This window comes from Lissotriton vulgaris, chromosome 9 (genome assembly GCF_964263255.1).
Source record: "Lissotriton vulgaris chromosome 9, aLisVul1.2, whole genome shotgun sequence".
NCBI classification, from domain to species: domain Eukaryota; kingdom Metazoa; phylum Chordata; class Amphibia; order Caudata; family Salamandridae; genus Lissotriton; species Lissotriton vulgaris.
This window is the reverse complement of record NC_141697.1, coordinates 638,188,387-638,203,381: the sequence shown is the minus strand read 5'-3', so window position 1 is coordinate 638,203,381 and position 14,995 is coordinate 638,188,387. Positions and strand designations below refer to the sequence as shown.

Genomic DNA, 14,995 nt, shown 5'->3' with positions numbered 1-14,995 from the left:
GTAGTATTGGGGCGTTTCCTTTTATGGACTGCACCCTCCCTCCTACCTCAGAGTTGTCTTTGGGTAGTCTCATCCCCACTGTTTTCATGATCGACAATTCTCACAGTACATGACCCAGCTTCAACTAATGTACTGGTATTTGTGATACCGATGGCGTGTTCAGGTGTCACTTCGGTACTAAGCATAACATGTGCATTTCGGTCTATTTCCTCGTGGATTTCAACCTGTACTGTAATGGGAGTAGGACCATTTGTTCGTTCTGGAGTTTTGGCTGATGCAATATTACCTAGAGAAGATTTTTTACTCATTACAGGGTCTTGGGACATTCTCCTTGCAGCTGCTAGATCCAGAGATACTCTCTGTTCCATTAAACTTATTCCCATATCAATTACTGAATTGGACCAAATAATACAATCGTCCAAAGTACCTGTTAACTGCTTTGCCCCTTTCGCAGTTTTACTTCTACTCTCCCTTCCAGCCATAATCGCGATTGCTCACACCGTGTACCCCGCGAATCAACACAACATTATAATTTGCAATAAATTAATTAAGACTAAATATTTATATACAATATCAAACTTAAAAGGGAATGGCACCAGCCCAGCCTTGTTCGGCCGTGGACGGCCGTAGACGGCCAGCCCTTTGCCCGGGCTTCGCCCCGCGCGCGTCCCGCGTGCGCATGCTGAGAAATTTATAAATAATAATAAGGGACGTGGCCGGGAAGAGGACCAGCTGCGGCTTGTCAGCGCCGCTGTGGGTGCTGGTCCTCGCAGTCCCGGGTGAATTCAGGGGCTCAGGGTCCAATAAGTATTCAGTCCACCCTTCTGCACCTCAGGGCGAATGGCCCCCGCGCAGCGGGGGCCGTGAGAGGTTCGTGTTTCTGGCAGCAATGTGGCGTTATCCTCGGCAGAGTCAGTGACAAACTGCAGCACCAGGGAAGTAACAGCGGAGATCGATGAATTAGGAAAGCATCTCATCTGCAGAAACTTGCAATTGTTCAAATATGGCTGGCACGATGACGTAGGTGGCTCTGCGTGTAAAAAGAGAAGGGAAATCCTGAGAGAAAATGTATCTCTTCAAAGGATTTCCCTTCCTGCTACAGTGCTCACCTCAGTGACGTCACACGCCGTAAACAGTGCAAAGAGAGCATGCGCATGCATGCTCAATCGCAACAATAAAAAATAGGGACATTTCTACGTTTAACCCGGACACTGTTGGAAAACAGGGACATTTGAGTCACTTGGAGAAAAGTGTCGGGACACAGGGACACTTCTTCAAAAACGGGGACCGTCCTGGGAAAACGGGGACATCTGGTCCACGTCCATTCCTCTCTCCGAAAGGCTTTCGGCAAGAGGAATGGGCGTGGCTACCTGGCTAGGGCCAGTTAAACATGGCTAGTGGCATAGAAAGATACCTGTATCTAAAAACTGCAATTCCTGAGCCTGCTGCTGGGCAAGCACTGCAGTGATACCCAAAGGTTGCAAGACTAAACTCCCCAATGTGGCTTCTGCCATAGTGGAACTCATAGCAGCAGTGCTTTAAATGGGGCGGTACTGTCTGGTACTGAGTACTGAGACTTTATTATTTTGATTGGGAGAGTACTGGCACTTCTCGAGAGAAATGTAATACTTTTAATTGGAGAGAAACAAGCAGGTACTCTGTTACAGAGTACCTGCACTTCTATTTTATCATTTAAAGCACTGCATGGCAGATAAGAACTCTCACACTGCCAGTTCGGGGTCTCCTTGCGAAGATAGCAGATGCTGTGCAGTCTAAGTGCTGTGTAACAAAATATTACATCTATTGCATCAAGAGAGAAAGCCAAAACAGATATAAGAATACCGGAAATCCAGTCAAAGTGATTTATTAAGGACATTTCAAAATGATTTTGACAATACTGAAGCATTACAAATCACTCCTCAATATGGAAAACAGGTAAAGTAGTCACAGTGTTAACTCTAAAAAATAGAGAGAGACAAGGGAAAATAATAATAGTAGGTAATAATAATAACAATAATACTAGGATCCATAAGAAATAAATAAGAGTTGTCATCTCTCTATCTGTATATAATTACATATAGATACCCGTCTCCAAATGTGTATAATCTACTCAGATAGGTATTGAAAATTGTTGTGATGTATAATCCTTAATTTATACATTAAACATTTGCATGTGCTCAAGGAAAGACAAAGACATTTGTTTCTTCATTAGAACCAAAGCATTCTCCACAGTTCGCCTGCAGCATCCATGTACTTTTATTTTCTGCCCATAACATCTTTTGAGTTCTGGAAAGGTCAATTTTGTGTTTCTTTATTGTGAACTTTCGAATATGTCTGACTGTTGGATGCTAGTTAAACATTTTGTGGTAGGCATTGTGTTCCCCCATGTCCTCAATAAAGTGCGCTGTGGTATAGTTTAACCCTCGAAATCATAAAATCCGTATTTCAACTCCTAAATTTAGACATGACATAATAGATTTTGTTAATTTCGAACAAGAATCTCCTATTTTTGGAATCAAAATGTTTGTAATTCAAGCATGTTAAACTTTTGAAAGCAGATGTATTGGTCACATCAATCATATCACCTTTTTGTAAAAACTATGATAAAATTAGTGATCTCAAGAGTTCTGCCACCATTTTGGTCATGCGGAAGACACCACATATTGCTCCAAATTATCCTGCTCAGTTTCCATCAATTTAGGACTCAGTTAAATTAGAAACAGGGGTTTCAGAGAGGGCACTGGACCACCAGGACTGGTGATCACAGTGGTAAACATTGTCTCATGCTAGCCAGCTGCCATTTATTTTTCACAGTTGTCTGAGCACAGAAAAGCAAATGTGGCCAATGGAATTGGAAATTGATGACCCTTCAGCCGTCATACCTTCAGGACTACTTCATTTACTCTTTCTGAAAGAGACAGTCTGGGCTTTTCATCATCAGCTAACTAAGCGCCTGATTTGGAGTTTGGCGAATGGCTACTCCGGCACAAACGTGCCGGCTATCCCATCCAACTTTATACAGAAGGAAAGATTACGTTCTATTGTTGTGCACTATGTCTACCATTTTAGTCTTCAAGAACATTCTTGCTGCATGTGGTGGCTGACATTTTCTTCATTAAATAAATAAATAAAATAACAACTGTGGCTGCTTCCTCCTAAGAATGGAGTTTGTTCATTATGTCGGTTTAAAATTGACATCTATGTGCGGTGATTCGATGTGATTCTTGACTTCGTTTAGGTGCGGAACTGGATTGGCGTCTTTGGCCATTAGGAGAACCAGCATGGGCCACCTTTACTTACAAGTGGGACAGTTACTAATCAACTCATTGCCTTGCATTTTGGAGGGTAGAACCTCTATTCAAAGAAATGGTCCACTCAGGGAGAATAAAGTCATGCCATGGGTAAGCTGGCTTTGGCCAAATAGTTGTGTCTTTCTTCGGTCAATGGCTTTTTGGGCTTCTCTTTTCAGCTGTTGTGGAGGCTAGTCAATGTCCAGTCTCCTTAGTATTTAGTTAGGAAGGAGCAGCAGCAGCAGGAAGAGCAGCGGGCACAAATGGAGCAAGAGGAAGAACACATGGAGAAAAGTTTGATAATAACCATTGGGAGAGAGAGGCCCAGGATAATCCACTGAATGATGAGGATGGAGAATGTAAACAGGTAGACGACTCTGTGGCAAGGACTATAGTTGGGGTAAAGGGGGAAGGTCCAAACGCTACCTGCGGGAACAAAGAGGAGACAGGAAAAAAGATTAGGAGGATGGACACAAATAAATTGTGCTTTGAGGTTGCCTCACTGAAGATTCTGCTCTACAGCATTTTAGATTCACCCAACGCCCCTCCATGCCATGCCTCCACTCAAAAATAACCACAGAGGGAATGGTCAGGCAGTGCCAACCGTGAGAGAGAAGGCGGCAGTACTGGGCTTCATCTGCCCTATTGGTTACCAGCCTATGTATTATTTCTTTGATTTTACTGTGTAAGTGATGTGGGATGAAGAGCGCCAACCCTACATTGATACATGGTACAGTTGGATGCCATCATGCTTTACAGAGAACACAGTTTTGTCTTACCATGTGTTGATACAATTCAACATCTTATGCATATCAATTAACAGGAGATCCATATCACCTCTGGGAATGGCGGAGAGGGCAAAACAGAGTAAGAAGTAAACCTTGTTGAACTTATAATAATGGGTAGAGGCTAAATCTATCCAAAAACCTTGACAAGTTGAGCTTCCTTACTCACAGTTCTAGAAGTGAGCACTGTGAGAACCCCCACGGCAAGAGTGGCAGACTTCATGAAAAGATGTGCTCACTGTCCTTAACAAGTAGGGAAACCCCATACCATTGGGTGATAGACACACTGTATATGTAATTATTTACTTTTGCAGTTTTTATATAGCATGCACTTGGTCCAATGGCATTAGAGTGATTTACATGACAATCAGACATAGTAACTGTGAGCCCGATGTTGCACTTTCTTTTTTTAAAGTGATTGGGGGCGCACAAGGAGGTTAAGTGATTTGCCCAGAATCACAGGATGTTGAGATGAGACTAAACCACCTTTTAGCCACTAGGCCACATCTCTAATCTAGAGCCACATTGGAGGTACATTTTTAATGTTCACATTCTATCATCCTATAGAAGAATTGGTAGAATTTCTGCCAAAGATTCCCCCACCTCGATCACCATGTGGCAGCCAATTTGATGGTGAAACCTCAGCCACTATGGTAGAATTTGCACCAGAAGCCTGACGAGAACCCTAATCTGCTACACAGGCGCATAGATTTTACACAAGCAAAACTCTAAATCAGCCCCTTAACAATTGACCCAGTTTATAGAGAAAGTTCAGTGTTAAGTTTTATGCCACTTAATCACACAAAAGATAATTCTTTACCTGTGATCAGCCAAGCAAACCAGAAGAGGCTCAGCAGTGCCAGCAAAAGCATCACGAATTTATTGGGCCTGCATCCAGCAACCATGGACAGGATGGAGATAAGGATCACGGTGACTCCATTGACGATGAGATAGATGGGGATGTGGTACTGATTCGTACAGTTATTCAAATACACAGAACCTGTGAGTGAGGGAAAAACACACTGCTGTAGCATACTTTGTAAGGGTCCTATGGTGAGTATCAGCACAAACAGAAGTTAAGACCCTTAGATGTATAATTGAGTCCGGCACTATAAATGAATCTACTATTGCAGCAAGATATAGAGTCTGGGCCAGATGAACGACCCACCAATATGCGACTCGCAATTTGCCACTTGCACATTGGGATGCACAACAGTGTCTCAGACAAATCAGTATTGAAAAAAAAGCCTTTCGCCCATCCCTACGTTGATCTTCTCTAAATGCATTTGACGGAGCAGCAGTTGTGTTATTCTTCTTAAAGTGTTCCACTGCAGTGTACAAACAGTGATATGCCCATGCACTGCAATGAAGGTGCAATATTTATTGCTGTGGGAGTCTGAGCTGCAAGATAATACAACCCTTGAGCAGAAGGGCTAGCAACCTACAGAGGCATTTTCTAGAAATACATAACAGTGTACCTGGTACAAATGCTTCATATGGAAATGCTTCATTTCAATATAAAAACAATTAGTGGAAATGTTATTACTCCTACTTGTGCAAGATTTAAAGTGCTCTTTGCCTAGGCGAGGAGAGGACGTTCAAGGCCAGAGTACCAACATTTCTCAGTGGAGGGAGTTCGACTGTATTTGTGAGAGTAAGAGGATTTCTCAGCTGTGGATGCTACTCCCGCATGATACTCTGCCCTTTGTTAGTTTTGAGCTATACAAAATATAGCTCTCGGGGGCGTGTCTTTCAGTGGTAAAGTAGCTACTTTTTTGTTAACTCAGAATCTGTTCATTAGACTTTTAACAAGCGGTACAGAACAGCTCAGAAACATGACGCTAGATCTCAGAGTCAGTACATAATCAAGCTGTGGCCTACAAATGCAGTGGAGTAGCATAAGTTAAAGTATGCCAGGTCCCCTTGGGAGATCAGTCCTGAGTGTCAGTGGGGGAGTGCCATCAGGGGCGGCCTTAGGCATGTGCAAGCTGTGCACCTGCACAGGGCCACCAAACCCCAGGGGCCTCCACACCAATATATATCCTTAATATAATAATCCTCTGAGGATTGATACATATTTGTGTGGCGGCCCTCTGGCAGGGATTTGGCGGCCTCCAGCTCTGTTCCACTTCCTAACACCCTGACCACCCTCCTGAGCTCCGGGGGGGCTCCCCCCGACCCCCTCTTCCGGGGCCCCCTATCTACTCTCCCTGCCCAGGGCCACCATGAGCCTAGAGCCGCCCTGCCATCTAGGGACCCGGCTATTCATACCAAACAGAAAATTAACAAGGGATCTGGGGACAAACGGGGACACTCCAAGTAGGTAAAAGAAAAGGTGCAATGGGGATAACCTAAAATTTGGGTGGGGATGAGGGAAGTTCTCTAGGGTGCTGCGTAAGCGGTGGCGCGCAAGGAAACCTGCGGTGGAAGGAGGGGTGGGGGTTCACAAGTAGGGAGGAAGCACTGTTTAAATAGGAATGGCACGGGGTCCTATCCTCTGCGTCCATTAAGCAATATCAAGGGGGTCACCTTGTTATCGGGGGGGGGGTTATCAGTCAAATAGATGGAGGGCCCAGAGTTACTCTTCTAAAAAGGGTACCTGGATTTTAATCTTTCCATACCAAGTACTTGGTGTTTGCTGACTCCAAAAGCCAAAGTCAGATATGCCAGTACCCCCTCCCCACCCCCTCCCAATCAACCATCATAGGAGAAGGGACACTTTTTTACACAGAGCACACCGTGCACTAAATTGCCTCTATGTGTTTGTCAGGGTTACTCTAAAGTATAGTTTTGGCTTCTGTGAAATGTTTAAAACTATTCGCAAACCCTGGCACTGCCAAGGCCCTCATCAGGAGTGGCATTTTTGAATTCTGCATGTGCTTTATCTCCTGTTACAAAACATACAGGAACTGTGAGTTTTATGGCCAACATAGCACCCCTATAATTTTACACAGGTAAATTCAGGCAGATCAGATCTGCCAAGATGTACTGGAGGAAAAATACAACAAATACATGTTTGTTAGCTGACTTATGTTTATAACAAGCACCGACCGAACTACACTAATAATAACTTGATAATAGTAATACTCCTACAAACTACACCGTTTTTAACATTTATGTTTGCCCATAAATCTTTCCATATTTAATTCTGGTATTTAGAGTGAGGGGTATACTATGTAGTGTAAATAATGGTCTTCAATATAGCATAATTGAATGTTTTCAATGCCTGGGATTGCCTTGGCAGAAATTCCTGGAAATTGCAGAAGCGGAGACATGAGCTCAAAGATAGAAACGAATACAATGAAGATGGTCTGGTGCTAACGCTTACACACACCTACATGCATAAATGTGAATTTTTCATGAATGGGTTTCCATGTGTTATCACATTAAAGCTAGCTCTATTGGCTTTGCCAATGCTTGCTGGAAGATGCCAACAGGTTGACCGGTCGGCCCCCTTTTATGTTTTATTTCCATTGAACTGCATTCTGGGATTTGTTGTTCTAGTGTTTATTATCAAACTACCTAGGATGTAGACCCATAGAATGTACCACAAATACATGGCACACGCAAGCCTGTGCCCGCTGACCTGGAGCATTGGGCTCTCCCTAGTTCGGCTTGGGCTGTCTTTCTAGAACCAGGCGTCTCAGCCACTGATTCACTGATCTTTTTGTTCGTTCACCTCTTTCTATAAAGGCCAGACACACTGGTTTCGTCAACGTTTCTGTTTATGTAGGACTCATCAATGTCCCCACTGAAGCCCAGAGGGAACATTTGTTGTGATTGTGGGGAGTAGGGTGTCACTTCAAGGAAAGGGAGGCGTCCCAGAGCATCCATTCCTGAAGCGACCCATAGGAGTCATATTCCACGCCATGCATCGCAACGCTTATATACACTATGCGTCACCGGCAGTGTATAATTATCGTGATTACTGTGGAATTGCGACACAGATATTTGGGACACTGCCGAGGCTCTGGAATGAACAAGATGTCCTGATTGCCAATTGGCGACTGTCAACACTAACAATCTCGTAATCATCATCCAGTGATATCCCAAAATCTACTCGTCATGTTTTCTTGGAATCTCGCCCCGGCGGTTCAGTTTAACATAAACATCGCCCAAATTATGCAAAATAGTCACGCTATCGTAAGGGAGGATTCTCTGCCACGCGCCATTCGCCGTGCCTTCCTATTGAGGGCAAACAAACAAACCTCGACGCGCTAGGGCGGAATGTAGAACCCGCGAGGGAACTCCCAGTCATTCCGAGGCCCGGGGAGTGGGACAGCGTGACGCAGCAAGAGCTCAGGTTCACGAGCATTGACCCGAGACAGCCAGCTCCACAGCCATACCAAAGAGAATATCTGTCCCACAAGTTTTTTTACCCTGGGCGATGTAGGCCTAAAACCCATGATGCCACCTGTTTTTTCAACCTACTTTCCCAGTGCATTTTGGTACCTGTAGTGCTGTTCTTGAAACGGGGAACACAGGACTACGGGCACAGATATATTACAAAGTTTGCCCATTTGCTTCACAATTCGAAAACAAAAACACATTTCCTTAACTTCATAAATAAAACGAAGGTTCGCTTCCTTAGTATATCCCAAAACTTAGGGTCATCAGAGAAGGTAGGACGGTAAAGACAGAATAAACCAAAAGCAAGGGTGCGCAATTATCTTTTCTTACCTATGACGATTTCAGCAATGGCCAGCGCTATCCAGACCAGTGAAATGAGGCCCACCAAAATTTCTGAAACAAAAAAATACACTTTCAGCAAGGTTACAAAGGCAAAATGAGCCCCCCTTAGAAGACTATCCTTTTAGCGTCTAGCTACAGCTTTGGCAGTGTGTTCCAAGTATTCGTGCGATCAATGCATGTCATTTTAAGGGTGGTTACATGGTGGCGTTACCTTTGTGTAGTGGCTAGGGGAATAGTTCCTTATTGTACATACACTGCAGATTTCTCAGTACCCGAAGCAGCTTCTCCATCTCTGGCAGGGGTCTCACACAGGAGGCTCGCGGCCCTATTAGATGGACTGTTCCATCCCCCTCTTTGCTGTAGGTTGCCTTTTGCTTGGTGACTTTCCCTGGGTATCTCTCCACAGAGCTATACATAGTGCTCACCAAATGTATTGGCTTTACCAATGCCTTTTATTAGCAAGGACCAGCTTGGTCTGTAGCCGCTGATGGCCTGACCTGTCAGTGGCCTTGCGCACCAGCTGGTGGCCCAAAGGACCCTCCATTCAACTGTGTCCTATGATTTCTTCCTCATGTCTTGATGAACTCGAGCAACCTACAGGCACACTTGCTTAAACCTTAAATGTTGCCATCAGTGACTTCAACAACCTGGCACCAAGTGGGTGAGACTATTGCCAAATAGGCCACCCCCAGGACAGTCTAGGAGTGAAGGTTCTGATCTTCCAATGAACCCTTAGGGGACCACAGGCTAGTTTCAACAGCACTGGCCATCTGTGCTGACAGCTTACACAAAGACAGGGCTCTCATGTAGTCACATTACCCCACAAGTAGTTATTCTTGTTGTGTTAACTCTTTGCATTATGGTAGATGTAGTTTTGCTCTTCTATTGTAAATGAGAAATTAAATAGTACAATCATGCAAAGCAAAAGCAGGTGGTACTCAAAACTCTCACTCACGCAGGAAGCCAGGGATGGGGCAAACATGGTGATTGAGCATTCTTCCCATCCGTGGTTGGGATGGGAGAAACTGCATAAATCCAGGCACATCTAATGAAATTACGCAAAATTAGACTTTTTAAGCCAAATGTGGATTGCTGATATCTTGCTTGACTTCTTTAAGGGGATGCGCACCTCTCTTTAAAAAAAGGATTGTGGGATTCCAGTAGGAGACTGGTTTGAACAGAAAACGTGTCTCAGCAAGATGTTTTCTGAGCAAACTAGTGTCCCCTGGGAAAATTGGCCAATGTGAAATGTCATTGTGTTTTGAGAATTTGCATATCACACATTTCAGGAAATTTCACAAGCGTAATTTGAAAATGTAACCCAGCCTAGTGGAAACCCATTGACTGAGGTCAAAATTTAAAGCGGGGAAAAGAATGAGCTCCCAACTATTCCCCTGGTGGGCATCACTGCTACGCAGACCTTTAACACTGTGAAAATATCAATGCACACCAAGAAGTCTGCAGGGCTGTTGCAGTATTTGATCCCAGAAGACAACACTGGATTGATAATCTCTGGTGCTGTCATTTTTGTCTTTCTGATCTAGCATCATGCAAAACACTGTCAAATGAACATAAGGAAATACTTACTCATACATTTGGATGCGCAGCACAATAGCTGATTGACCGATGGTTCCTAAAGGAAACAGACAGGGATTCAGCATTGATGTGGTAGATTGTGGCTGCAGTTTGATATTTATATGACCCCTCTACCCAAGAACTCCATATTCTGACATTTCTAGGCAGTACTGTTTCTGTGATTTTAAGGACTTAAAATATATAAAACATTTGAAGAACATTAGTGAACTTCTTTGACAAGTCACTAAATTTGCAAAAACTGAATAAGCATAGAGAGCGACGTGCTAGACAGTACAGCTTTACCCTTTTTCCTTTTAAATGGCCAAACACGCAATCAACTTTTCTGCTATTGTCTAGTATTTTCTTTCAAATGTTAGCACTTTTCTTTTTTAGAAAAAAATAATAATCGGGTACATACCTGGCACTCTTGCTGCGCTCTGTCTTGAGTCATGGTTCCCTTCTTTTGTTCTCACTAATTTAATTTGGGGTGTTCGATGCAGCTCAGGAGGGACTTCCTTTTCAACAGAGTGCCTGGTCGTTTTCAAGAAGTTGATCTCTGTGAAAATTCCAAACACATCGGTATGTCAAACTTGCAGACGATCCAAGTTCTCAGACTCAAAACATGAAGAAGATCTAATTGGGGTGTTTTTGTAGTGGTGGGATAGTTCATCTGATACACAGTGCGCTCTGGAAATATCAATCATGTGGTTTCCACTGTCCATGAGACTAGTTCCCATAAGCAGTGGGGCTCCACAGAGAACACCAATGACTGAGAAGCATTGTGACTAAATTATTTGAGCAATCTTTTTACCTAAAAAGTTGTCCCTTCTTTGAGATCTCCATTTTCCTTTTGTTTTGTTTTTCCAGGCCACCATTTTTTCCTTTAACTCCTTCGACGCTCATGATGAGCTCAGCTCGTTATGAGGCACAGTGGCGCTGTGCTCATGCCGAGCTCAGCTCGCCATAACCGCCGTGGAATGCCCACGCGGGGATAATTCCCCTGCTGTGCTGGGCGTTCCATTAATTGGGCGTGGTCGTCATGAGCACAGCACCACCGTGCAGCGTGACGAGCCGAGCTCGTCACAAGCCCTGTGGTGCTGAGCGCGCCTTCACCCCCCGTTGCGGGGGAATTAGCCCCGCAGCGAAGGTGTTAACCCCTAACTCCCCTCTGTCCCTCATCTGCTCATTGGCAATTTTATTTTTAGGTTCCCCTACACTTTTCTTCCATCTATCATTTAATTCTTCCCCTTCTCTTCGTGAAGCTGGCCCGATGATGTAGACACTGACATTTTGACATTAAGTCCAACTACCCATAGCTGCCAAGCTTCCCGGGTCCATCAATGATGAACTACTCCAGTCCAGGTTTTTTTTCTTTGAAACCTGGGACTTTGCAGCCCTAGTTGTATAATGGAATAAACAAGTCTACAAGTTCCAGAATTAAAAGCTAACACTTGCATAGGAGCAGTTAGTTACTCTTGGACCTTAGAAACGTGGCAGGGCTGCACTTGTTACCTTTTTCGCGCTCTGAATCTTTATCTACTGCCCTGAGCTTCTGTCACTTTCCACATCACTGGAAATTCAGTGAGCAACAAAAACATTTTGAAAGGTGTCCTTCTGGTTCTCCGTCCATTTTTCACCTTTCTCACCCATTTGTAGTTCCTCTCGCTTCTAAAGTTCCTATGTAAATCTCGTTTTTCTCCTTTTCATTTTCCCTGACTTAATGTATTTGAGTGGGTTTCCTTCTGCTCATGTGACTACAGTTTTTTTAAAAAATGGGTTCGTTAAGACCAGGCAACAGAACAAATTAGAGAAGCTACAATTGCACAATTTATCTAAAAATACCAATTAGTACAAAAAACGAGATTATTTCGGAAGATGCTGTGCAATTTTTTCCCCTAACTAGAAAGGGGGATAGGATAGGATGGGAATTTATAAAGTGCGCTAAACCAAAAAGGTGTCAAGGCGATAAAACCACAGCCTGGTATGTCTTAAGTTACATTAAGAAATTTAAACACAAGGAAGTATATTGTCTGGCCCCTAAGGATTGCATTGTCAATAAACACAGGTCCCTAAACACAAAAGACTGAGTTCGGATTGCATAGTGCAAAAAATACAGCAGACTTGCATCCCTTAATCAGGCAATTATGTATCATAGGGTCTTTAATTTGCAGTGATTGTAAGTCCATGTCCACCCCAATAGTTATAAGATTATCTCTTGGGATGGTCTAATGTGTGTCTTAAGGCCCCCAATCACTTTACGTTACAGTGATACTGAACCCATATTATCTAGCCCTCTACACCATTGACGGTCTTAAGGGTCAGTTACCCAATACATATCAGAACAGACCTGTCACTGGCCCTCCTAAAGTAGCAATTTAAAGTGTGTGAATCCCTTTATAACAAACATCTTCCTAAATACAGAAAAATACAGAAATACTTTCTTACTGCTGTTCTACATCTTAGTGATCAATTTTTGCATAGGTTTTCAAATCCCACAGTAAAGCTACATTTGTCATTGCCCTTCTGCCAGTGAATACCCAGAGCTTAAGGGCATTATCCAATTGAAGTGAATTTTCTGCCAGTGGTGAAAGATAGATTGGTCTCCCTCCAGCAAAGGAATAGTCAATCCCAGCCAAGTATCCAAAATGATTCTCAACCACAGATAAAGACAGCCTCGCCAAAGAAGATTGGGATCCACAAGCACATACCTGTCCACGGTCAGCCCGATGCTTTGAGGAGACGCCGGCTCCTGGTAACTTGTTAGTTGCTGTCCTTGGAAAGCGTTTATATAGCACAGCTTCCAGCTCTGGGAACAATGGCTGGGAAGCACACGCCCACACAAGGAGGAATATCAAGCTCCAATTACCTGCTCCCAGAGCATGTGAGCCAATTGTTTACAGGTGACGAAGGTAACACTCATGGGTTGAGTATGAGCCGACAGTAGGCCAAATTCCAAGGTTAATTTGAGTAAGCAAAGAATTTTGCAGGCCTGAGCGGTTCTGAGGTCTTATAGCTACTTTTGAAAACGATGCACGGGACGTGCACGGGATCCCTCTTGGAGTTGGCGAACAAGTTCAGCAGCTTACAGATATGAATTCCTGCAATATTCATTCAACATTCCAGCTAGATGCGACAACATTATTATGCCACTATCTTCCTAAAAAATAAAATGAATGTGCATCATCCATGGATATTCATTTCTAATCCCTTTTGAAAATCACCAGACTAGACCTAAACCAGAAAATTCGACCAACAATGGAATAATCAGAAAAATTAAATCTAATAAATGCCAGCTAATGGTGGACATGTGGATATTCCCCACAACCCCCAATGTAAAGATGTGCTACTGTCTGAGAACCTCTGTATTCAAGCCAAATACAGGCATACAATTTCAATCAGTGTAAATATTTAAAATATTGAAATAGATGGCATGGTCATTTCGAACATCTGTAGACACAACAGAACGTTTGCTCAACGCAGAGAAATATCTGATAAAAACAGCCATAATGACTGCATGTCAGAATGTCATAATCAGAAATATTGTGTCCTAAATATATAGTACAAAAATATCCTCGCACTGTGATTAGAATGTCACACATTAACTTCAATGAAGCGACATTTTGCGAATATTTAGGAAATTACATTTCTGTCTAATATTCTGACTAAGATAATCTGCTTTGGCACGGCCCTGAGAGGGTTCTAAAGTATTTATTCAGCGTGGCCCACCATTCTTCTTTGAAGAGATGCAGTAAGTCCTGAAAACTTTCTTTTATGCTGTGGGCCACGTCCCCACTGCCCATGGACTCTTTTTGAAGTGAGCGGAAGAATCTTCCTATACCCACTCGATGTCCTGAAAGGTTTTCAAAATAATTTATAAGGGGGTAGGGTAAGGACACCCTAACCCAATCACACGTGTGGGGGGACATAGGTTGACAGCCCCTGTGTCCAAAAAGCAAAACTATATAAATATATATATAAATATATATATATATATATATATATATATATATATATATATATATATATATATATATCCAAAGTCAAATTGTGTTTGTACGCTCTCAGGAACCACACAACAATCCAAAAGTATTAATTCTTCGGTTTATTCACACAACGCCTTTCGGCGACTTGCCTTGATCACGTGTGATAAAAATAGATTTTTATCACACGTGATCAAGGCAAGTATCCGAAACGCATTGTGTGAATAAACCGAAGAATTAATACTTTTGGATTGTTGTGTGGTTCCTGAGAGCGTACAAACACAATTTGACTTTGGAGATTAATAATCACCGGCGTGCTTCACCGGAGTGTACGCCACTTTCCTATGGGTCACAGCGTTGCAGTAGAAGCAGCTTTGTTTGGGATATATATATATATATATATATATATATATATATATATATATATATTAGATTTTTATTTGTGCTGACATCCACATATGGCCTATATGGCCAGGTTCACTTATGTTCACAGCATTACATATAAGTACAGCAGTAGTATCAACGTTAGTGCTTTCCAAAAACAAAGTGACATTCCATATTACAACAAAATGTGCTATGTCCCAGCTATACTCCCCAGCTTTCACCCATCCACACCTCAATATCCCGAGTGCAATTAAATCATGCAGTATTGTATGTGCTAGCATCACTATCG

At 43.0% G+C, this 14,995-nt stretch overlaps 1 protein-coding gene across 1 annotated transcript; it reads right to left on the bottom strand.

The window, feature by feature from the left end:
- Positions 1–1,848: 1,848 nt before the first annotated feature.
- Positions 1,849–13,166, bottom strand: LOC147692009 (uncharacterized). Its single transcript, XM_086938301.1, has 6 exons — positions 13,051–13,166; positions 10,761–10,898; positions 10,355–10,400; positions 8,756–8,818; positions 4,896–5,075; positions 1,849–3,716 (listed from the first exon to the last, which is right to left on the bottom strand). The coding sequence occupies exons 2-6, from the start codon at positions 10,791–10,793 to the stop codon at positions 3,502–3,504; spliced, it is 537 nt and encodes a 178-aa protein (XP_086794427.1). The 5' UTR covers positions 10,794–10,898; positions 13,051–13,166; the 3' UTR covers positions 1,849–3,501.
- Between the last annotated feature and the right edge of the window lie 1,829 nt (positions 13,167–14,995).